The following is a 23701-nucleotide window of genomic DNA, read 5'->3' as shown; positions in this document are numbered from 1 at the left end:
AAGCATAGACTTAACAGGGCGGCTATCGAATGACTTTCCGCGGCCCATTACCTACTACAGATCCATATGCGATACGCACGCCAAACCTTTCGAGACCGCCGCATTTCAAGCTGTCTTAATTGAGACGGGCACTCTGGCTCTTTTGTTCTTATGGAACGCTTCAACGCTATTTGGATTACAGTTCATGTGGTTGCCAACGCGTGTCAGAACCAGATTCAGTCGCTACAGCCGCTATCGCACTAGAAACATGTCATTATGGGCAGAACGTACGATTCCTACGACGGGGGATATACCTGAGCTATGGGAACACCTGGTTGAACTGCCGATGCTGTCCTTACACCTCACGGGTCGTCTGATACTTGATTGGGTGTCTTCAACTCTGGCAAAGGTAAACCAAACTCTTAACCAGATCCGTGCATAGATTCACTCTAATACGTTTCATACTTAGGTACTTTTACTGATATTCGCGTTTTCCCTCGGCTGTATTAGACTATCCAGCACACGATGCACATCTTCATATCATTCAACCAGAGGGTTAGACGTTCGGCCAAATCATGGCCATTCTCGCACCGCTAAGTCCACTAGGCCTGATAATACAGGAACTTTTGAATGGCGGAGGGAATGCGTGGGATCTATCACGTACTCCGCAACAACATCTGGAGCATGCGTCCAGCAATCAAGAAGCCAGTACCACCTACAACAGCGACATTGAATTCGGCATCATGAGCGACGGGAACCGAGAGGAACTTACTCCGAGCCGCAGCACAAGACAAACATATCGGTACGAACTCGGACTGGGCCCAGAAAATGCAGCATCGTTGCTCGAGAACCCTAAATACTGGTCGGTGCTGTCTTGCGTCACCGTAGTCTGGAATCTGATAACTCTGACGGGCTCTCTTGCCATTACTGAACTTTTCTACATCCACTTGGGTTGGTCGGACCCGAAAAGGCTATTGACGCTTTTCGTAATAGCCGTGGGAACCTTTCCACAGTTGTGCTACTTATCCATCCTCACTACACTGCGTATTCAGAGACAAGTTTTTTATCGCAGTATGGGACACTATTACGACTCGCCCGTTACAACATGGCTTGAAAGATATAAGTTGCCGGTCTGGAGTGTCATCTTTGTCCTGCTCGCCCCGACACTAGTAGTGTTATGCGAGTGGCTTTACTTCACTAAGGACTTTCTGCGACCCGCACTTGACGGACAGCAACTTTCCAGTGGAATGATGATGTTCAGGATATACCTAATCTGTACGCCGTCCCTGTTGATTTTGAGATACTTTACGGAGTTTTCCTTCAAACTGTTAGTGAAGATTATTCGGATGAGACTGCAAAGAAAACCATAGTTAGTGCGACGTCGGAGATAAAACAAGCATTAGGAGCGTCGCTGAGTTCAGTCTTGTGCGTATATTGACACGTGGATACGATATGGAGCAATTAACCCGCGTTCATCTAGACGGGGTTGTGGAACACATGACAACGCGGTAGGTATCAGACAATCATTTCTGATTCAAAAGCTATTTACAAGAAAAGGGAAAATGTCGTAGAGACATGACTATTATCACATTATCTAGAACCAACGTCTCGCAGGCGCAGTCTGGTTAACACCGCCGTACTGGATACGGAACGGCTGCGTCTCAGTGACATCGTACTCCTCCAGCTTAGACGCATCGCCAAAGACGCGGAGCGACTTGACGGCGAACTTGTACTTGCCCGCGGGGGCGTAGGTACCATCATCGAGCTGGCCGTCCCAGTTGACGGAGAAGACGCCGCGCGAGACGTACAGGTAGGGGAAAGAGCGCGGCTGGCCAATGGTCTTGGTGCCGAAGACCTCCTTGGTGATGTTGGGCGGGCAGCTGGTGAGCGGCACGAGGTCGGCGCGGACGAAGGGGGAGCCGAAGGCCATGTTGACGGCGAGGGCGGGCAGCACGGCGTCGGTCTCGTTGGCGGTGCCCGGGGGTGGGAGGATGTAGGTGTAGTTGGAGGGGACCTCCTCGAACTCCTCGGCCTTGGCGCTGGTGGAGGTGGTCATGATGGCGACGTCGAGGGTGACGTGGCTGTGGAGGCTGCCGGCGATGCCCTGGTAGGGGAGAATGAGGCTGGTGCCGTCGGTGCCGTTCAGGGCGATGTAGCCGGACCAAACGGGGAGGCGCTCGGCGACGAGGCCGGCGGGGGGCGTCGGGGTGACGAGGACGGTGGCCTCGCCGCCGGCCGGGACGGAGACCTTGTCCTCGCTGAAGGCGAGGGTGGCATACTCGGCGGAGAGGTCGTTGGGGAAGGTGGCGGGGAAGAGGTCGCCGGCGGCGGCGAAGGTGTAGGCGGTGGCAGCGCCGATGTTGCTCAGCTCGTAGGTGACGTCAGCGGAGCCGGTGTTCTTAATGGTGAAGTTCAGCTCAGGGATGAAGTTGTCCGTGTCGTTGAAGGAGAGGTTGGAGACGCTAAGGATGGCGGAGGCGTGGGCGGCGTCGTAGGCCTGGACGAGACCGGCGCCCTGCTGGGCGATGGGGGCGAGGAGCTCGCCGAAGCCGGTGCCGTCGTTGAACTTGACGGGGTTGGCGTTGGCGGAGAGGACGTTCTCGATGGTGGCGGGGTCGAGGGTCTTGCGGACCTCGGCGATGAGGGCGACGATGCCGGCGGTCTGAGGGCACGACATGGAGGTACCGGAGAGGACAGCGTAGCTGCCGAGGGCTCTGGGGTAGGTGCTGAGAACGTTGCCTCCGACGGCACCGAACTGAGGCTTGGAGTAGGCGTCCCAGTTGGGGCCCCAGGAGCTGAAGGTAGAGACAGAGCCGCCGGTGGCGTTGTTGGCAGCCTCGGTGAGGACCTGCTCGGCCTCAGCAGGGTCGCCCATGTTAAGGACCACCTCCTGGCCGGCGGCGAGAGCCTCGAGCCAAGGGGCGGCGTTCTCAGGGGGAGTCATGCCGACGGCAAGGATCTCAGGGACGGCGGTCACGGAGACGGAGCCGGCGCCGGGGGCGTTGTTGTACAGCATGATGTACTTGGCACCGGCGGCGGCGGCGTTCTGGGCCTTGGCGACGAAGGTGCAGGTTCCGCGCTTGACGAGGACGACCTTGTCGCTCAGGTCGGGGGTGCCGGCAGGGTAAGCGTCGCAGCCCAGAGCCTCGGTGGAAGTAGAGTCGGTGCTCACGGCCCACAGGGGGAGGGAGACGCCGGCCCAAGCATCGGGCTCACCGGGGGTGTAGGTGAAGTTCTTCTCCTCGCCGCCGGCGATGGTATAAGACTCCTCGATGAGGACGGCGGGGGTGATGACGTTGTCGAAGGAGGCGATGGCGGTGACGTGCTTGCCAGAGGCAGCGGTGGAAGCGAAGAAGATACCTGCGATTATTCTTAGTATGGGACATTTCAGAATGATTCGAAGAGTCATCTCATACCCTGGTCACCAGAGTTACCGGCGGAGACAGTGCAGGGAACGCCGGCATCGACGATTCTGGAAACGGTGGCGGCCCACGGCTCATCAGTCCAGCCGGAGGGACCACCGATGGAGGCAGTGATGATGTTGCTGCCGTCCTCGAAGGCGCGGTTGTAAGCGGCGATCAGGACGTCGTTGCTGACCTCGCCCTCGCAGCCGAAAACCTGGATCAAACAGTCAGATCGGAACTTTGGTAATAAGATTGTGGGTCACATCCGGCAGCCGGACGATCATTGAGCAACCAGAAGATTTAATGGATTTATGTTACATACCTTGTAAGCACCAAGAGTGACACCGGGAGCGGTACCGGTGAAACCGAAGGGGTTGCTCTGAGCGGCAATGATGCCAGCAACGTGGGTTCCGTGGCCACCGCAGTCCATGGGGTCGGGGTCAGGGAAGTGCTCGTTGTAGCCGTCGTACGCGTCGCCGACGAAGTCGGTTCCGTAGCTGACCAGGCAGTCGGAGCCGAAGCAGCCGCCGAGCGCGGGGTGGAGGTAGTCGATGCCGGTGTCGATGACGGCGACCTTAATGCCCTTTCCGCTGACGCCGTCGGCGTGCAGCTTGTCGACCTGCGTCATGACGTGCGTCGAGAAGACGTCCTCGCCCTCCTGGCGCTTCTTGAGGTCGATGTAGTCGCGGCCCTGCTTGCCGGTCCAGACGACCTCGGGCTTGGGGATGCTGTAGGTCCGCACGGGGTACATGGCCTTGACGGAGGGGAGCTGCGCCAGCTTCGCGGCCTTCTCGTCGGCCGTGTCGAGGTTCTTGAACTGCAGCGACGCGCCCTTGAACAGCGAGTAGGTCAGGTTCATGCGGGTGATGGTATCGGATTCGGCCTCGGCGAAGAAGTCGGAGGCGTCCTGCGGTTTTCATCTGTGAGTACACTGTGCGGTTGAGATACAACGAGGAGCTGTGTGAGAAGCTTACCTGACCGTCCTCCAACTCAACGATGAAGGCACCAGGAACGGTCTTGGGGGAAGTTGACTTTCCCTGGACGGCGGAAGCCGCCGCAAGAAGCGGCAGCAAGAGACTGCTACGAACCATGATGTCTGGCTGACGGATGACCTGGGGGAGACCGGAGCTGGCGAGGGAAGAAGCATCATGAACGCTGCGCGCCGGGGGCATAACTTTTATAAGTCCATCTGCACAACGTCGTATCGCAACCCGTACCTCGGCGGCGGGGGCTCAACTGGCTGGGGACCTAAGCAAGACAGGCCCTCTAGCCCAAGCGGACCCTCCAGAGCACCAGTCTCCGTGGGCCATGTCGTTGTCGTCATGAAATGAATGGGGGTCCAGACGCTTGCTTGGCCAGGAAGGTGGAGGATGGACGGGAAAATGCGAGCGAGCGAGCCATGCAGCTCGTCTGCAAAGGCGCGGTGCCAGTGGTGGCACGCGATAGCGTCCGGGGTAGGTTTGTATGTTCAAGCAGGGATTAGATGGGATCATGGAGGGAGCTATGGCCGGGTTGTCTATCCAATGTTCCAACATGGAGACCTCAAGCAGGTCTCGCTGCAGAGGAGAGGCGACATCCCGGCTGGGACATGAGAAATTGCAGGGAGCCATGTGCACAGTCTGCACTGCTGCAGTGCGTCGCGACGGAATGCGACCGCGCAAAGAAGGAAGCAGAGAAAAAGGAGAGCCTGGCCTGGCGATCAGCATATTAAACGATGCTTTCTGAGCTGCCTGAATGAGGCTCCTTAGTGGTGGAGGGAAGCATGATTGATTAATTGGCCCTGGTCATTGGAGCTTTCTGCCCAGATGGCCTTCCTATCTGGGTAAGTGTCTCCGCATCTCGTTGGTGAGAGTCGGGAGAGGAAGAGAGAGTTGTTGTTGCTGTTCGAGCTGGGGTCCCTGGTCCAAGGCACAACTCATGGTGGACCGGGAAATGGTCACTGCTTCTTTACGGGAAACTCGAACGGGCCAGTTGGTGGCGAGTTCGCCGTCGGCTGATGCAGGCTTTGTTTTCTATCGCTGGAGGGCGATTGGCAGACGCGGGAGATCGGGATGGGTTCGTTGGAGAGATCTCTGGGCACACCAAAGCGGCGCCACCCTTTGTGTTCGTCTCGTCTTTAGGTTGTTGACCGTTTAGGGCGTTGGAAGAGGCGCGGGCGGACAGGGCCAGCCATGCTTGTTGCCGACGGTAAAAGGACATTGGGACGGACTTAGTGCCATCGGTTGACAGTGACAACCTTTGATATCAAACCGGATTGGCGTCCCTCAATTGGCTGCCAGGCGTTCGTCGTTGGATGTTTCGTTCGCTGCGAGCAAGATTGACGGGCAAGGGGCCTGCTCCTATCAGGATTCAGGATACAGGAAAACCATCAACATCACTCGTCATCTATTGTGAACGTCCAGTTTCTGATAAACCTGAGACCATACGACACGGTGCCTGTGATCCTCTGTTCAAGGGTGATGGAAAGTTACGCCCCGAGCCAAGAGCCAAGGCAACTCGACTGCCGTGGTAGCAGTGCATCGCGGACGCTGTTTGGTGCGTACCTGAATGGCCTCGTGTTGTGTGGAGCTTCAGGTACGACGGCAGCATCCACGCGGGGACAGACATCCTGGCCGTGATGTGGGTTCGGGCGATTGCGTTGGACGTGGCATGTGGCACGTCAATGGCAGTGGTGCTGCTGCTGCTCCTCACAAAGCCCAAGAGTCCAGAGTTTACAGTCCAGATGAACAGGAAATTGGGTTTTAGGTAACCGGGCGCAGAGTTGGCAGAAAACAGAAGGTCGTTTGGCCCCGATTCATGACGGCCGAGACGGTTCAGTTCAATCCGGCAGGCCATCTTTGCAGAGGAACCTTTGCTAGCCGCCATCGCCTATTCTTCCGCATCAATAGACCGGTCCCCGCACAGCTGAAAGGCAAAGTGGACGACACGGTGGAGGGGGCAATGAGTGATGGGAGTGAAGACGAAGACGGCTCTGGAAGGGCTCAATGAGGGGGCGACCACGGCCCATCATCCCATCATTCATGGCTGCCCCATCCCTTCTGGGGCCTACCATCCGATTCACCTGCCGAAAAGTCGATAACGCGGTGGCCACGACCCCGGCCATAGCCCGGACACACAAAGGACAGAGAAAGAGAGGCTCGCGGGATGTGGACGGTCAACGGGTCTGCAGAGCAACGCTGCACGGCTTAATGTGAATTTGACACCACTTGGGCATATGGATGAGGTCGTAGTAGAGGCATGCTGAATGTTGTGCATTCTATGAAGAGGGGGGAAACTGAGGGGGCACAGGGTGACAATACACGGCATATCTGGCTCAACTTCCAAGAGGACACAAGACGGGACGATGCGACCGGAGGTGGATGTCGCAGGGGAAACAAAAGAAAGACGGCCCAGTATTGATACGCCCGGACCACCGTCTAACGGCCTGTTTGCTTGCTTTAAACCGAAAAGGGGCTGGGCCCCTGTTGGCTCTTCGGGGGCGAAGGTGGGCATCGGGAACAAGCCGCCGGTCTTCATGACTTTCCGAAGTAAGCTTCGCATCAGACTGAGCAAGTTGGCGAACTTTTGATGTGCAGGTTCCGAAATGTGTGGCGAATGAATGTGCAATTCATTTACGTTTGCAAAGACCATGAACGGGCTCTTGTGAGGTTTCGGGAAGGTGAACAGAATGCCATTTCCGCGGCGCCATCCACTCCATTAACCTAAAAATTGCGTTGAGGGGCTCACTGACTCTGATTCTGCCAGGGGCAATCGGAAGGCCGCCGGGCATTCCCTACCTCCAAGTGGTCAGCGCCATTAGCATTCCATCGCCTATGAGGAACTGGTTCCTGCGGTTAGTGGTATCTAACCTTAATGGGATTCTTAACTCTGTTCGCCGCGGAACACGCGAGAAGCTCGGAAGCTAGCTTTAGGCCCAACTTTGTCAACCTCGTGCGGTGCTTTGCTGCCGATTCAGCACCCCAGACTTGCACTTGCTCAGGGCCAAGGAGTCTGTAAGACATGATCAATTGAAATGCAGGAGGTGCAAGTATCCGTCGCAAGAAGAGCTTCATCCAGAACCTGTAGAACGTGATGTTGGTTGTGTAAACGAGCCTTAGAGCCATGTTTTCAACGGCCGGTTCATTCGAGACATGTTACACACCGATGACCTCAATGAATGTCTCAACCGGACGCTATTCAACCCAGGCAAGGGTGCTGGAGACAGCATTCCCGTAGCACTCGCATCTACATGAGAACGAACCGGAATCCCGAGAAGACAATGTGACGATCTCTAATGAACCCAAGTACAGAACAGCGAGAGGTGTTGGGTGCATGCCAATCCTCGCGGTAGCTGAACAACCCAGCTTCCTGGGATGATATGGAGCTGTGCCTTACAGATGCGACCGTCGTAGCCCGGTCCGCTGTGTGCATCCGCCGGCTGGGCATTCTTGGTTTTTGCATGGCAGAACAGGCCCTGGAAGGCTGGCCAAGAGGCAAGAGGGTGGATAAGGCTAACATGCTCCACTGAAGAGGAGGACGGCTGCCGAGATGTTGGTCGCCGGGTTTGCATCTTGACTTCTTCATTCTTAAAGAATTCTGTGCTGTTCATGCATTGATAGAGTCCAATGGATTCATCCAAAGCTACTGGAGGGTCGCTGGCAATGGGCTGTCGTTCTCCTCGTCGATTATCGCCACATGCACTCCTGTACCCAATACATTTATCCATGATGTCTGAGCATCAAGCCGGCGGGTCTTCTGTGTGCGTGCCGCTTGTTTTAATGACAGTATAGCCTACCTTTCAGCTCATCCGGCATTTGAAGATACTCTGAGAGACGGCAGACACGTATGTAACGGGTAAGAATTACTCTATAAAATATTTCCCTTGAACCCCGCAAGCCCCAAGAGCCGAAATATCTATGGCAATCTATCATGCAAGTAGCTCCCTCGCAACCTCGTATGAGTTGATGTACTCAATTCCCTCTTTCCTCCAGGTATCATCTTCCACGAAGCTGTTGCTGGCATTCAGGACCAGGTTCTTCGGTGCCGCAAGGTCATACTTAGGCCAGTACGGCAACAACCCATCCCGTTTCGTCACATTCCCAGCCTTTGCATTGGGATCCAGGTCATTGACGAACCTCACATAGGCCTGCCCAATGCCCCGCGCCAGCTCCAGGTGGCTATCGTACTCTGGCGAGGGTCCCAACAACCCACTGATGTTCTGGAAGCTGAACGCGACGTTATCAAAGTGCTGCACGCCGTCCAGCTCGGCCCTGTTCCACAACCGCTGGTCGAAGCGGTAGCTATACACCGGCTGCCCCGCCTCGCCCGCGTACAGCTCGCACATCTTCCGCCGGCCCGAGATCATGACCAGGTCCCCGCCGATCGAGGCACCCCGCCGCCACTGCAGGCCCTTGGCGGGGTACACGGAGCAGTTCCAGATGGAGTGCGGCGGTTGCGTGCACGGGTCGTTCGGATACAGTTCGAACAGCTTGCGGATCGTCGGCGGCGAGAGCGCGTAGGAGCGCCAGAACATGAACCCGTTGAGCAGGTTCTGCTCGGTGTCGGGCTTCGGGCTGTTGGGGTTGAAGTTGATGCCCTCGTCGCTGTTGGCGCCCGTCAGGAGGGGCACCTTGACGTACTTGCCCTCGCGGATCAGCTGGCTCGGGTACCCCGTCAGGAAGTCGCCGTCGACGAGCGGGTTCCAGACCTGGCTGGGCTTCGCCGCGAACAAGTCGTTCTGACTGAGGCCGCGCAGGCAGGCGAGCTGGTCTTTGGCGGTCCAGCAGCCGGTCGTGCGGGTGAGGTTCTCGACGGGGACGGTGTAGTACGCCAGGTCCTGGACCTGCGCGCCCGTCGGGCCGCCGCTTTCGAGGATCGCGGCGCGGTAGAGGCCGTCGTCGCGGCCGTCGTAGCTGAAGAGATGGTAGGCGATGGACTGGGCGCCGGCGCTTTCGCCCCAGATTGTGACCCGGTCCGGGTCTCCGCCGAACGCGGCGATGTTCTCCTGGATCCACCTGAGTGCCAGCCTTTGGTCGAGGAGGCCTGCGTTGCTGGATCCTTCGGCTAGGAGGGCTGGGGTTTGGAGGAACCCGTACATGTTGAGCCGGTAGTTCATGGCGACGCTGATGATGGGCTCGCCCATTTCCTGGCTGACTTTGACAATGCCTGACAGGTTGTACTGAGGGTCGGCCTGATTATATGGTCAGTCAAACTCGGGACGGTGTAAGTTGAAGTTGAAATCTCACAATAGAGCCGGTGTATAAACCACCACCGTATATCCAAACCAGAACCGGCAATGGCTTCTCGGGCTTCCCAGCAGGACGAACGACGTTCAGCGTAAGGCAGTCTTCCGACATGTTGAAGGTCCCGCGGTACTGCATACAGCTGTAGCCTTGCTGTGTCGCATCTCGGACCTCATCAAAAGAAGTGTTGAGGCTTTGAGGCCAGCGGTACCTGAGCTGGCCGACAGGGGGCTGGGCAAAGGGGACGCCTAGGAAGGCATCTTGGTCCCAGCCTGAGAGATGTACGCCCCTGTATGTGCCGTTGACCACTTGAGCTGTAGGTTCCTGAGCAGCCACAGCCCGGAGGCAGGCCAAAGCCGCAGTGGCTAAACAGTACAAACGCGTCATTTCAAAGAGCCAGAAGCAGCCGCCTGGCCTAACAAGTCTTCTTGTTATCATTCCATCGCTCTCCCCCTTTTATACGGCCGACAGCGCGCGGACATGCCGCTGTGCTGCTCATCAACTCGTGGCCGAACCACAGGAAAAGCATCGTTGGCCCCTGCCGTGATTGGAGGAAATTGAACAACCGCAATGAAAAGCTCATCGTCCTGATTAACCAGGGGCCGGAAGAAATAAGCGTCTGCCGTCTGGGGTAAATCATTGGGGAAGAATGCGGGGGATGCGGGGGACGCTGTTGATGGCCTATGAGCTGGCCGGGGAGCGATCTCGACTTGGGTTTGAGTGCCAGGGGGCGGACATTACGGAGGACGTTGATAGGCGTCATGGGCTTTCGATAATGATTTTCCGGCACCACGAGGCGAGTTGCTGCAGGAAGGCGTCTGCATCTCAAGAGAGAGCCGAGGGTCGGACGGAAGAATTGAGGCCATTCAGGGTAGCACTGAAGTCGGGTCTCTGATGGCCAAAGATGAGAGCCTGCTGAAATTTGTGAGCTTGGTCTTGATTGAAATGATGCAGTTTGTACGATCTTACCTTGGTACTTGGGTATCAGTGAGCATGGCTGCTTCTTGTGAAGGCATGTGATTGAGATGAATTGATTCGGTGGAGTCGTTCTCACGATGAGACGCCTGTGAGTGAGACACCGTGCGCATGTCGACACACTGTCGATGAACACAGTATGCGCCGGCTAATTGTCGGACGAAGCCCGCCCGTTATTGACGTCAACCGAGCCGAGTTTAGAAATTTGGGATCAAAGCTTCCGATTCTTAGCTCCTCGTCGGGAAACTCAATTTGACATCAACGGCCTCAACATCACGACCCCGCCAGACAATTGCGGTTGCTCAAAGTTCAAACAGCACACACACGCAGATTCTCGACTCAGAAACCTCAATATGCTCTGCAGATCGTGCCGACGCGCAATGGCGCTCTCCCAGCCCGCATCAAACACCCTCGTCGCCAGGGCTTCCGCAACAAGCTTCCCGATCGCAGCGAGAACCTACTCCTCCTCCGCAACTTCTCCCCGAACCGCCGCCGTCTCCTCCCCGTTCACATGTCAACCCGCATCTAGATTGAGGACCGCGACAGTCTCCAAGCGTACCTACTCCTCAGCAACCGAGACCGTACCACTCGAGAAGCCCGACCACCTCGATGCCGCCGAGTCGACGATATGGGACAAGCTGGTCGCCGAGTTCTCCCCCTCAGAGCTCATCGTGCAGGACGTCTCCGGCGGCTGCGGCTCCATGTACGCGATTGACATCACCTCGGCCAAGTTCAAGGGCGCCAACATGCTGAAGCAGCAGCGCATGGTCAACGCGGTGCTGGGAGACATGGTGAAGCAGTGGCACGGCATCCAGCTGCGGACGAAGGCCCCCTGAGCTGCGTTCACGGAATGATATACAATGACGGAAAGATGGAATGCCGCGGCGGCATGATTGTACTATAAACGGCGGTGTACGGACATAATTATACCTCAATGGCAACTCCCCTCCAAGACAGGGCTGAGACGACGGAAAATACAGCATGAAAGAGATTCTACACTGGTACGACGCATGCGAGTGACTCAATGGCTTGATATCACAGTTCGGAATGGGCAAGAGGTGTTGATTTGCGTCTATTCATGGGCTCTCCTATGCTTTCCCCGGAATCGTTCATGATCAAACCGCGGTCCAATGTAACGCGGCTTTGTTTATGCAGACAGCACATGCGCTTTCCCCAAATCCCATCTCTCATACCCTGGAGTCTTCGAGGCATCTGTTAAGATCTGCTGTTTTGACTTTCGTGGGGAATCTGGCCAATGACAAGCATCGTATTACTCCTCCTGCCCGCATAGTGGGACCCTTTATGGGTCGTCCGGACTTCTTTCTCCAGCCTCCAAGACCTCTGTTGAGGGTCGGGAACTTTTTTCTTGAGGGACTTGCGTTATGAAGCTGACAGGCCTTCGGCGAGATTCAGCTTGTGACAGGCTGGCAATGATCCGCCGTAGACTCGGCCGAGATAGTCAGCTTACCACGGGTCTCCTCAGTCTTCTTTCATCCCCAATTCAAAAATCACAAATTTTCATTCACGCTCAGCAGATACATTCCGAGCTCCCTTGTATCATCCAATCAAGCGATCGCCGTATCGGCTCATGGAAGTGCCGACCCTTGCTGCGGCAGCACGCCCAGACAACACATCAGCCCTCGATTGGCTGGGTCGCTTCGGTGACAGGGGCAGAATGCAGTCAGATTTTGGCGAACCGTTAGAGAATGCAACGCCGGGATTTGCGCTTTTGGGTGGACACTGCGTGAAAGAATGATATGTGTGAAATCAGTGGACGAGATGCGAAGATGCGCTCATCGTTGCCCCGATTTGTGAATGCGGCCCGGACCAGAAAGACCCATGAGACAACAGGACCCCGGCGCCGAGGACCCGGAAGTCACCCTGGACCCGAAGAGATGCTGTCAGCATCGTCATCAGATCCAGAACGATGTGACGATAGGCGGGGATGCAATGCTTCTGCCCCTCGTTAGACGTAGCACGAGAGCCTGGGCCGAAGGGACCACAGAAGCCAAATAAAAGTGTCGTATGAGGGCCGTCCCGAGTGGGATGCTTCTTGATCCTTGATCTCTCATCAGTATCTGGTGTCTCCCGCCATCATGGCTCTTCCAGACATTGCAGCCTCAGATATTGCCACATACTTCTCGCCGGTTCACCTGTTCCTCGCCTTCACACTCTACTACATCGTCACCTCGATCGCAGCATGGCGCCGACTGCGCGCCTTCCCCGGCCCCGCGCTCGCCCGGTTCTCCTACCTCTGGAACATCCTCAACTCCCGCACCGGCCGCCCCGCCGAGACCTTCACCCGCCTGAACCGCGAGCACGGCTCTCTGGTCTGCATCGGGCCCAATGACCTGGTCACGGACGACCCGGACATGTTCCGGCGGATGAACGGCGCGCGGTCGACGTACAACCGCTCCTCGTGGTACAACGCGGCCAAGTTCAACCCGCACGAGGAGGCCATGTTCAGCATCCGCGACATCCGCAAGCACGACAGGATGAAGGCGCAGGTCGCGGGCGCGTACTCGGGCAAGGAGAACGACGCGCTCGAGAGCGGGATTGATAGCCAACTGGCGGGGCTGATGGAGCTCATCCGAAGGAAATATGTTACTTCGGGCGAGGACGTGAAGCCGATGGACTTTGGGAGGGTGGCGCAGTACTTTACGCTCGACGTGATCACGGAGATTGCGTACGGGAAGGCATTTGGGTATTTGGCGACCGACTCGGATATCCATGAGTACATCAAGACGACGGAGGATGTTGTGCAGATTCTGCAGATGCTGGGCGAGGTGCCGTATCTGTGTACCCTGTTCTGGTCGAAATGGGTGTTGGGGACTGTTGGACCGAAGCCAACGGACAAGTCTGGAATGGGAAAAATGATGGGGTGAATTGCCCTCTGTTGTTTGCATGTCATTCGGCACTGACTGGCCCTGCAGAGTTGCGAGAGACGTGGTTGCCAAGCGGTTCGGGCCTGATGCCAAAGATGAGCGCGATATGCTGGTAAGTCTTTCGAGACGCTGTTGCTGCGAGAAGTGGAACTGACTTTGACAGGGCTCTTTCGTCCGCCACGGGCTCACGCAGGGCCAGGCCGAGCAGGAAGTTCTGTTCCAGATTACAGCCGGCTCCGACACCACCGCCACGGCTATTCGCACGACCTTTCTCCATCTCCTGACCTCCCCCAATGCATACTATACCTTGAAGAAAGAGATCCACAAAGCGATTGCAGAGGGTCGCGTGTCGTCGCCGATTACAGCTGAAGAGGGCAAGCAGCTGCCTTATCTACAGGTACATGATGTAGTCACACCTTGGTCTCTGTGAATGTCTGCTAACGTGAACCCTACAAGGCCGTCTTCTACGAGGGTCTCCGAATGAATGCCCCATTCACGGGGCAATGCTCCAAGGAAGTACCGGCGGAAGGAGACACCATCGATGGTCGCTTCGTCCCCGGCGGCACACGCATCGCGCAGAACTTCTGGGGCGTAATCCGCAGACTTGACGTCTTTGGAAAGGACGCAGACCTTTTCCGGCCAGAGAGGTGGCTTGAGGCGGATGAAGCGACGAGAGACAACATGGTGAGGACCACGGAGTTGACGTTCGGTCACGGACGGTGGGGATGCTCTGGGAAGAACGTCGCGTTTATGGAGCTGAACAAGGTCTATTTTGAGGTAGGTCAGGCCTGTGTGATGCGAATGAGACATAGTGCTGACGTTTTCCAAACAGCTCCTTCGAAACTTTGACTTTCAGATCGTGAACCCCGGCAGGCCATGGCACAGCGTCAACCACAACTTGTGGATGCAGCATGAGTTTTGGGTGAAGGTAACTGAGTCTGCTACGAGCTAGACGTCAGTGTGTGCCGGCGAGGCTACTTGAATAAGCAAGAACCTGGAATCTGAGAAAATGTCATCATCCTGATCAAGTTACGGTGGGCGATTTCATCTCGGTAGGACGCAGCAACAATCACAACTTGTTAACCGTCGGCTCTGGGCTGTGTAAGATGTCACTAGGTCAATATCTTAGGATATCTTTCTACTATGAATTAAGATAAAATTCCGAAGAATAATAACAACGCAATCGAATTATGACGCACATATGCTATAGAATAATGTGCACTATGATGGTAGGTAATAGGACTTGTTGTTAGTAGACTCTGGTTAAGGTCCAGCAGCTCCAGTTGGGTGCGGTTGAACCAGGCCAGCCACGGACACTAAAAGCCAGGTGAAACAAAACCTTCTATTAGCCGCACTTTGCATTCGGCGCAACAAAAATCTGTCAAATGCTATCGCTCGCTCACAGAAACAACACCAGCGAAATTTCCGTATACGACACTCTGCGAGATGATGCTTCGTACGAGAACCTCATCAGCTCAGCTACAAGGGCCGATGGAGTGGAAGAAACGACATGGATCTCCAAATGCCTTGGTGGCTCAGTGGTAAAGCGTCTCACTCGTAATGAGAAGATCGGGCGTTCGATTCGCCCTCGAGGCAACGATCTCTTACTTTTGCCCTTTGTGGCCTGCAAACGCTCTATTTGTTTTTCATTTTACTTGGGTTTGCCATTCAGCTTTTGAAGAAAGTCATGACCATCGTCTTCACAATTAGCAAGCTTTGTCGCTTTAAGATGACTCTCACTTGTAACTGAACTACTCTTTGCGAATCAAGTGCTTGAAGAACTCGCCCAAGAACAACGCAGACCGCTTAGGATACCGCGTCTTCTCGGGGCTCTCAAAGTCAATCCACGTCGCGCCGAACCTGTCCGAGAACCCAGCCGCCCACTCCCAATTGTCCGTGAAAGTCCACCCAAAGTACGACTTGATCACCACGCCCTCCTGCGAGGCCTTGGCTACTTCCGTCAAATAGCTCCTGAAGAAGTCAATTCGGAACGGATCCTCGAGAACGTCGTCCGGGCCCTTGGGTTTCCAGTCGTGCTCGCCTTGCGCCGTCGTTCCGTTCTCGGTGATGTAGATCGGCACGCCGTACCGGTTCCAGATCCAGCGCAGCAGCTTCGCCCACCCCCACGGCGTCGTGCGCAGCCAGTACGTGTCACTCATCGGCCCCCGCGGCACGCCCTGCTTGTTCTCGTCAAACTGCTCAATGTTGCCCTTGTGATCGTTGATGTCCGCCGGCTCATCGCGGTGCCGCACGTAGAACGCGGAGTACGAGTTCATCCCATAGACCTCGGAGCTGCCGAGCACGAGCTTGCTCTCCTCCGGCGTGAACCGCGGCAGCCGGTCCCCGAGCTGCGCGCGCATCGACGCCGGGTAGTCGCCCGTCTTGTACAGCGGGTCCGCGAACCACGCGATCTCGAACTCGCGCGCGCGCTCGGCGGCCTCGACGTCGAGGGGGTTCGCCGCGTCCCAGGGCTCGGACCAGTTGCCGTGCAGCGTGATCATGATCGTGCCCTGCTGCGACGGCTGGAACTCCTTCTTGTACAAGTCCGCGGCGTACGCGTGCGAGACCAGCTCGGTGTGCGCGACGATGAAGGGCTCCGTGCTGGAGTCGCCCTCGTCGTTGAGCTCGCGGAAGCTGGAGCGCGCCGGGGCGTGCACGCCCGCCGCGTAGCCGGCGAGGGTGTACACGCCGGGCTCGTTGTACGTGATCCAGTTCTTGACGCGGTCGCCGAAGCGCTCGAAGCAGACGCGGGCGTAGCGGACAAAGTCGGGCGTGTAGCGGTCCTTGTCGAGCATCCCGCCGTAGCGGTCCTCGAGCGCCTGCGGGGTATCCCAGTGGAAGAGCGTGACGAAGGGGGTGATGCCGTTGGCGAGGAGCTCGTCGATGAGGCGGTTGTAGTAGGCGATGCCCGCCTCGTTGACGGGGTCGTCTTTGCCACCGAGGGGGATGATGCGCGACCAGGAGAGGGAGAAGCGGTAGCCGCTCACGCCGTAGCGCTTCATGAGGGCGACATCTGTCTTGTACAGATCGTAGGAGCGCACGGCATCGTCGCCTGTGCTGCCGTCCTTTACTTTGCCTGGTGTGTGGGCGAACTTGTCCCAGATGGACTCGCCTTTGCCATCCTTGTCCCAGGCGCCTTCGACTTGGGCGGCGGCGGTTGCGAAGCCCCAGGTGAAGTCGGGCGGGAGGGCGCCCTTGATGGACTCGTCGAACTCGAACTGCGTGGCCATGATGGTCAGTGGGTGATGTGAATGAAAGAAGACTGCCAACTTACCGTGCTCTCTACATCGTGCGAAGCATCTCATGTACAAATGCACGACTCAACCCCACCTCACGATCATGTGCTAATAGCTGGAGCCTCAGAGACGTGATTTCAATGGAGGGGCATTCCTGCGTCGGGATGAAATGATGATGATTCGTGGAGAGGGCATGTCGGTCAGAGCTGGCCCGACGGCTGTTGAGCGGATGGACGGCTGAATGTCACTTCAGTGGGGTTCTCCGAGCCACATGCAGCATGTTCAAATAATGTGGCGGCGCCGTGTCTGGGAGACTCAAGTCGTGAACTCTTGTAGAGAATCATTGTTTCTTCGTAGCTCAATTCAATTGACGAGTCGATGCAAACAGACTGAAGACTCTCAGAAGGTTCAGTGCTGGGGCTCACACTGAGACAGATGTGAACAAATGAAGGGAGGCCATACAGAAGCTTAGCGCTGGGGGTGGTGTGTTGGGGCCTCAACTCACAGGCGTGGGGGTGTTGTAGCGTCCCCGAACCCATGGAGCGGGCCGTCGTTTCTCGGCGAGAGATGCCGGTCGGTGTGTTCAACCACAGGTCTTAGTAATAAGCCGAACCATTGTGTTTGAGCCTCAATACTGTAATAGAAGTCTTGATTTGATGAGTCAGTCTCTCTCCCACTGGAAGGTTGTAAGAGCCTAGGGCAAAGCCTTCGCATAGGGCTTTCGGGTAGCATTTGAGTCCCGATCTACAACGTAAGGGAAGTTGACAGAACATGTGTTCAACATCGACCATTTTGTCTAAACCACAGCTCATTATAATTTTATGTGAAACGTCGTGAGGAGTCTGGTATGGTCAAGAAAGGCTTTCAAGACAGAAAGAATCGACGGAGGGCACCAGGTCGACAACAGCTTGGCTGAGGAAAACCGCAGCGCCGTCCTCATGGTTATTTGTGAACACGCCTTGTCATCTTCGGCTGCCAACGCTTTCCACCCCGCGACATCCACTTCTCAATATGACAAGCTGGGATGTTACAACTTGATCAGCAAGGTCCACCTGGTGGCTCAGCCAACCTCAGTGCATGACCCCTCGAGCGGCCGCACGAGCCGAAGCGGTTAGACCACCACGAGAGGGCATAAAGTCGCGCCAAGCATCTCACCACCTATAATCCTCACGACTTCCGTTAGCCATATACAACCGCCAAAAGATCCATCAGCATGGTTCATCTAAAGATCTCCGAGACAAAACGCGGAAAGAGCGGGCGTTTGACCATTCTCGTCGAGTTGATGAATACTAAAAGAGCGCGAAAACCCCCTGGTTGCCTGCCTGGCGAGTTCACCAATCCTGAAAATCGCTCATATACGTTTTGAAGAAAAACCCTCTTTTTTAATGAGAAACTCGCTTGGAGGCCTCCCGAATACCTTGCGGGATACCCAGTTTGGACAATCATCGAGAGATGACGCAGACGATGGTTGTGTCATGAGGGATAATTCGCCGACACATCCACCACCCGCGCCCACCGATCCGAACCGGCCCCTGAGCGAACTATCCTCAACCCGGGCTACCTGAAAAGCCGGCCATGCGGGAGTTTTTTAGACATCATTTCCAAGGTAACATTTGCGCCGGCCTCTTTGCCATCGACGACTGATCATCTCGTGCTAAAGAGAGCAGATGGTCTGCACCGGATTCAAAGTTTATGCTTTCCGGCCTCTCCGTCCAGCAGCATCGACACGCAATCGTCCGTGTCCCGTGCCCCCCAATCGGACTCAGAGTCAACCGAAGACGGCTTGCCAACGGACGAAAAGCAGCGGCCCATCCGCTCCAGGGCGAGAGGGACCTTGGGGCTTCTGAGACACACGATGCTGTCGTCCTGGCTCAACGTGCTGCTCGTGTTCGTCCCCGTCGGTCTTGGGCTGTTCCTGTCCAATGCCAGCCCGATTTTGGTGTTTGTTTTTAATGGCATCGCGATCATTCCGTTGTCAGCGCTGCTCACTGGTGCGACCGAGAAAATTGCAAGCGATGCCGGAGATACGATAGGCGCATTTCTGAACATCAGCCTGGGAAATCTCGTGGAGTTGATCTTGTTGTAAGTGTCCCTTGGACTCCGTCCCTCGGTATTAGTGTTAACATGCATTTTTTTGACAGCATGTGAGTTATGCTCCAGAAACAGCGGGCACTGGAACTAACAATTCAAGCGTGGCCCTCAAGCATAATCAAATCCATGTCGTGCAAGCGTCCATCCTTGGTTCGATGCTTGTGAACCTGTTGCCCATTCTCGGTACGGCGCTATGTGTCAACGGCCTGTGGCATGATGACCCGGTCCTCAACACAACAGAGACACAACTTCTGAGTTGTCTGCTATTCGTCTCTGTGTTTGTCTTCCTCATTCCGGTACGTTAAATCGAATACTACATTTGAGGGCCTCGCTGAGACAAGGCAGACAGCGTTCTATCACACCTTCAATGAAGCCGAAGATGCCACCGGGGCAATCTTGAAGATGAGCCGGGCATCTGCACTGATGGTACTGCTGATTTACATTCTTTACTTCATTCACGAGTTCAGGACGCACTCTGCAAACCGTTCATACCACGCAGCCCCGATACACTCCTTCGACTTGGAAAGCCTCCCCACCTCTCCGACAATACCAGCACAACAGACAAGGCAGCAGGTTCAAGAAGCTGTTCCTCCCAATCGAACAATCCGCTTCGCAGACGAAGGAACAACGAAGAAATGTCAGGATGCACTTGATACAGAAGTATATTCATCGCAGTTGGACAGAAATGAAGCATCTGAATCCGAGTCCGATGATGACAAACCCGAAGAGCGCCGTGGTCGGGAGACCTGGAAGCCTCGGAATGCCTTTGACCGGCCTAGCTCTCAGCATTCCTTGGCGAGAACGCACAGTCGATCACTGTCACTATCCGGTAGCTCTCGCTGGACATCCTTCAGCCGAGACACTTCCTCCGTCGGAATCGAACATCGAAGATTAGTCAGATCAGGGCTCGCCAACCTGCAAGCCCTTCGTAGTAGTCGTGCGAGCTTAGACACCACCCGCGGCGATCAAGTCCAGCCGTCAAAGTCAATCATTGAGAGGCTGATTCCCGTCATGATTCTCATCATCAGCTCTGGGTTGATGTCCATGTGCGCCGAGTTCCTCGTCAGCACGATCGATGAAGTAACCCACCAGGGGCATCTCTCCGAATCTGTCATCGGCCTCATCATCTTGCCAATTGTCGGTAATGTTGCCGAGTATGTCACTGTGGTGACGGTGGCATCGAGGGAGAAGCTGGACCTCGCCATTGCCGTCGCCGTGGGGTCCTCGATCCAGATTGCCCTTTGTGTGGCGCCCTTGACGGTCATTGCTGGATGGATCCTGTCTCGAGACTTGTCTCTCAGTTTTACCCTCTTCGAGGTGGCCGCGCTGATGGGGACAGCACTGTTGGTGAATCTGTTGATCCTGAGCGATGGGAACAGCGTATTGCGGACAAGCGGGCTCAAGGGCGGCCTCATGTGCGCCTGCTATGTTATCATCGGGTACGTCTAGACTCTTGACAACTATTTTGAATGACTTGCTAATGAAACAGATTTGGAGCATACCTTTCTCCGGAACTAGACGGGTAGACATGGAAGCAGGCGATGTCGACTTTGGCTCGCTTAAACAGCCCATTGGTCTCCTGGATGTGTGATTTATCTTCAAACAGCATAATAAGTAATACAACAAGTTATACAATAAGTAATTGGTAGCCGCCTCGCGATACATGGAATTTGAGTATCGCTGATTGGGCGAGGTTTTCCAGCTAAATATGCAGCGTACTTGCTGACTTGTATTGTAATTCTTCCGTTTTCGCGTGCGTCCTTGTTGTTCCCGTGATCCTGTAGTACAATAGTACAAATGTCCTCTCATAGCCGCCCGACGCCTGAGTGGGTCTGTCAACTGTTATCCGGGCTTACGGATTGTATGTCACAAGACGCTCTTAGTGATTGGCTATTTCTAATTCATCTTTGAGCGAATGCTTAAAGCCTGGCCCCTCACTTGATTGCGCTCGCAAGCCTTTGTCCCAAACCACCCAGCACGCATATACACAATGTCGCAACCGCAACCACTTACGACGGAGTCTTCCGCCGCTGCTGCCGTCCAGCAACCGCCGCCGGTCCACGTTCGGGACCCGATCGTGGCCACAACACGACCCACAAGCCCGGTGTCCGCCGCCAGCCTGAACAGCTCCCAGTACATTTCTCACGGTACTGCTTTCGCAGCCTTCTTCAAAAGCTAATGCTATAATAGGTCTGCAACGACAACCCTTCTATCTGAAAGATAAGAGGAGGAAGGCGACCCAAACATGACAGCGGCTCCAATAGAGCTGGACGTCACTCCGTTGCACATGCTCCATCAAGATCGATGGATCGACTCGCCTCAATGGATCGACTGTCCATTCTGTACGGAGATAGCCGTGATAAACGTCGATATAGAAAATGATACAATGCAAGTGTAAGCAGCACCCCGAGGACAACTCGCAAATTATAACGCGACTGACCGGATGATCCCAGGTGTGGCCCAGGAGTATGCTGCCTCTCGTTGTTCTGCGTATGTGGGGATACCCTATATACCCACTGCTCATGCTCGAATTGCCACGAGAGGCTTGCGACGAAGCCGTCCTGCTACAATATGCAGGTCTTTGGGCCGCAAGGCCCCCGACTAAAGAGACATTGGAACTTACTGTGGGTTGAGTTATTTGGTTGTGTTAGAATAATAAATCCTTTTACATGAGAAACTAATTACAAAGACCTATGAGGGATAGGTGCAGGTGTGCGTCTAGTTAGCTTACTTATCATCACGGTCTACGGAACGATATGAAGCTTCAGATATAGCCTCAATAATGGAAAGTTATAAAAGAACATGGAAGCTTGCGTTCAAGTAGTACAAGATTGTTTGCTGTTTTATGACAAGGGTCAGAGACAAGAATCAAGCACATCAAAAGCGAGCCAGTAGTAGGACTGGTATTAGCTGGTCAAATTAGCGCTGATTACACGCCCAGTAACCCTGATCCAGTTTGAAAATTCCGGTTTAACGACTAGCCAATCCGCCAAAATCTCATCTGATAACTATCATGAACTGGGTATCGATTTCCACTGGTGAGAGAAATGAATTGAGCTTATTTGCTACGACCTGGCCTGACATGTTGAAAACGTCGCACAGGGTGTACGTACCTAATTACTTGAGTCAATCAATCAAGCCTAGTGAGCCAAATGTATCTAGATGTTCTGTTAAGCTTTAGTGATTGCAATAAGGACTAGTACAACTGTAGATAATGCATAGCACACAAATTACATATAATCCGCGAGGAAGAAAAGTATCCTCGTCTATGTGGCTCAATGCATCTCAAGTCTTTCGCGTAAATAAAACATGTCTGAATAGCCATGATTGCATCTGCTCCCTATCTTGTAGTTGAAATTGGCTCTTTCTAATGTTAGTGTTCGGAGTCGTGGACATCCTTGATCGGCACATCGGCAAACTCGCGCCATGCGTTCGGGCAGAACAACCAATCAGGGAAAGCTTGAATCACACACTGCGTCGGATCGAACCTTGACTCATACACTGAAAACTTCAAATCCAATGTTTTGTTCCACAACCTGTCTTCATGGTGCCTTGAAGGTCACGGCCATAGTCGATTTTCTTATCTGCAGCGGAAGGAATTCGCGACCGCTATGATCTGAATACGTTACAACCATCTCTGATTTTCCACCCCAACCACCAGATACCCTGACAAATTAAATGGACGGTCTGCATTAACATTGACAAATGGCAGTTAGACGGTATGCAATAGCTTTCACAGGCGGGAAGGTCCTGTCACCACGATCCGACCAAGGACTCTATACTGCCGACGTTACAGTGTCCCGCGACGGCACTATCGCCTATGTCGGCCTTGAGAACCACGACGAGGTCGCAAATGCCGACGTGATCATTGACGCAGAGGGGAAATGGTTGCTTCCCGGCTTTGTCTCAGCGCACAGCCATTTATGGCAGAGCAAGTTCGCCGGACAAGCCCCCAATAGCACCGTGGCCGAGTGGGGAGACGGTATCTACTCCGAAGCCCGCGATTTGCCAGCATCCGAGTTTTACGACCTCACAGTGCAAGGCGCGAGAAACCATATTAGAAAGGGAATTACGACGGCTTTCAACTTTACGTTTTCCGCACGCTTCCGCGAGGGCCAAACGGACCGGGCCCAGTTCGAAGGGGCTCTGAACTCTGGTATCCGGTTCTGTCACGGGTTCAACATAGGAGCTATCAGAGAAACATGGACTCCAGAGTTGGCCTTGAAGCGCCCTCGACTGTTCGTAGAATGGGCATCTACCTTTAACAACTCTGCTCAATATCTCGGCACCATGATTGCACATCACGGAATTAACTACGACACGGACATCAACACACGCATGGAGGCTGAAGTCATGCGAAAATTGGGCCTAGGGGGACAGATCCACTATTTGGAAAATCCCTAGTCAGTCGATATTAATCTAGAACAGTCCTGCTGGACAGGTTTTATATAGGGCAGGGGGTCTAAAAAGTAGCTAGGGGGGTATAATAAGGTTAGAAAAACTTATAATCTATATTATATAAACTTATTTACTAACTTTACTATAAAAAGAATAGTATCTATATAGTACTTTATATCTATTTACCTAAGTTAATTAAACTTTATTTTAAATATATATAATATATATACTAATATTTACAAGAAATAGATAATATATCTAGAACTCTTTTATTTATATAAACTATAAGGTTTAGTATATATATATAGAATATAAGCTAAATATTATCTAAACTATTATTTATTATTACTTAAATATATTTTAATATTAATTTTATTATAATTTTACTATATACTTACTATTAACTATATTTAATCTTATTAATCTTCTAATTATTCCTATATATAAAGAAAAAATAGACTTTACTAGAGATAATATTATCTCTAACTTATTTAATTTTTTAAATTTAAACC

At 54.2% G+C, this 23701-nt stretch overlaps 9 protein-coding genes across 9 annotated transcripts; 6 read left to right on the top strand and 3 right to left on the bottom strand.

Annotated features, from left to right (window-relative positions):
- Window positions 1–1573: 1573 nt before the first annotated feature.
- Window positions 1574–4474, bottom strand: GCG54_00006846 (Subtilisin Carlsberg; the record flags this gene model as incomplete). Its single annotated transcript, XM_045406841.1, has 4 exons — window positions 1574–3339; window positions 3396–3597; window positions 3706–4290; window positions 4358–4474. 4 exons carry the CDS (start codon window positions 4472–4474, stop codon window positions 1574–1576), a joined length of 2670 nt encoding a protein of 889 aa, XP_045267387.1.
- A 3815-nt stretch (window positions 4475–8289) lies between these two features.
- Window positions 8290–9991, bottom strand: GCG54_00006845 (Lipase 4; the record flags this gene model as incomplete). The annotated part of the gene is made up of 2 exons (XM_045406840.1): window positions 8290–9552; window positions 9608–9991. 2 exons carry the CDS (start codon window positions 9989–9991, stop codon window positions 8290–8292), a joined length of 1647 nt encoding a protein of 548 aa, XP_045267386.1.
- A 968-nt stretch (window positions 9992–10959) lies between these two features.
- GCG54_00006844 (BolA-like protein 3) lies at window positions 10960–11415 on the top strand (the record flags this gene model as incomplete). Its single annotated transcript, XM_045406839.1, has 1 exon — window positions 10960–11415. One exon carries the CDS (start codon window positions 10960–10962, stop codon window positions 11413–11415), a length of 456 nt encoding a protein of 151 aa, XP_045267385.1.
- Window positions 11416–12675: 1260 nt separating this feature from the next.
- GCG54_00006843 (Pisatin demethylase) lies at window positions 12676–14416 on the top strand (the record flags this gene model as incomplete). Its single annotated transcript, XM_045406838.1, has 5 exons — window positions 12676–13460; window positions 13513–13576; window positions 13628–13861; window positions 13921–14241; window positions 14297–14416. The coding sequence occupies 5 exons, from the start codon at window positions 12676–12678 to the stop codon at window positions 14414–14416; spliced, it is 1524 nt and encodes a 507-aa protein (XP_045267384.1).
- Window positions 14417–15215: 799 nt separating this feature from the next.
- On the bottom strand, window positions 15216–16694 carry GCG54_00006842 (Beta-glucosidase 1B; the record flags this gene model as incomplete). Its single annotated transcript, XM_045406837.1, has 1 exon — window positions 15216–16694. The coding sequence occupies one exon, from the start codon at window positions 16692–16694 to the stop codon at window positions 15216–15218; it is 1479 nt and encodes a 492-aa protein (XP_045267383.1).
- Window positions 16695–18237: 1543 nt separating this feature from the next.
- Window positions 18238–20317, top strand: GCG54_00006841 (Vacuolar calcium ion transporter; the record flags this gene model as incomplete). The annotated part of the gene is made up of 4 exons (XM_045406836.1): window positions 18238–18782; window positions 18892–19087; window positions 19137–20230; window positions 20281–20317. Coding segments are annotated over 4 exons (1872 nt in total), but the record flags the coding sequence as incomplete, so codon positions are not given.
- Window positions 20318–20781: 464 nt separating this feature from the next.
- GCG54_00006840 (uncharacterized protein) lies at window positions 20782–20970 on the top strand (the record flags this gene model as incomplete). The annotated part of the gene is made up of 1 exon (XM_045406835.1): window positions 20782–20970. One exon carries the CDS (start codon window positions 20782–20784, stop codon window positions 20968–20970), a length of 189 nt encoding a protein of 62 aa, XP_045267381.1.
- Window positions 20971–21036: 66 nt separating this feature from the next.
- On the top strand, window positions 21037–21424 carry GCG54_00006839 (uncharacterized protein; the record flags this gene model as incomplete). Its single annotated transcript, XM_045406834.1, has 2 exons — window positions 21037–21185; window positions 21256–21424. 2 exons carry the CDS (start codon window positions 21037–21039, stop codon window positions 21422–21424), a joined length of 318 nt encoding a protein of 105 aa, XP_045267380.1.
- Window positions 21425–22469: 1045 nt separating this feature from the next.
- Window positions 22470–23195, top strand: GCG54_00006838 (uncharacterized protein; the record flags this gene model as incomplete). The annotated part of the gene is made up of 2 exons (XM_045406833.1): window positions 22470–22476; window positions 22531–23195. 2 exons carry the CDS (start codon window positions 22470–22472, stop codon window positions 23193–23195), a joined length of 672 nt encoding a protein of 223 aa, XP_045267379.1.
- Window positions 23196–23701: the final 506 nt, after the last annotated feature.

The sequence above is a fragment of the Colletotrichum gloeosporioides genome (genome assembly GCF_011800055.1).
Source record: "Colletotrichum gloeosporioides strain Lc1 chromosome Unknown consensus_22, whole genome shotgun sequence".
In the NCBI taxonomy this organism is placed as follows: Eukaryota; Fungi; Ascomycota; class Sordariomycetes; order Glomerellales; family Glomerellaceae; genus Colletotrichum; species Colletotrichum gloeosporioides.
Note: the sequence above shows the minus strand (reverse complement) of the source record. Positions and strands in the feature narration are given on the sequence as shown.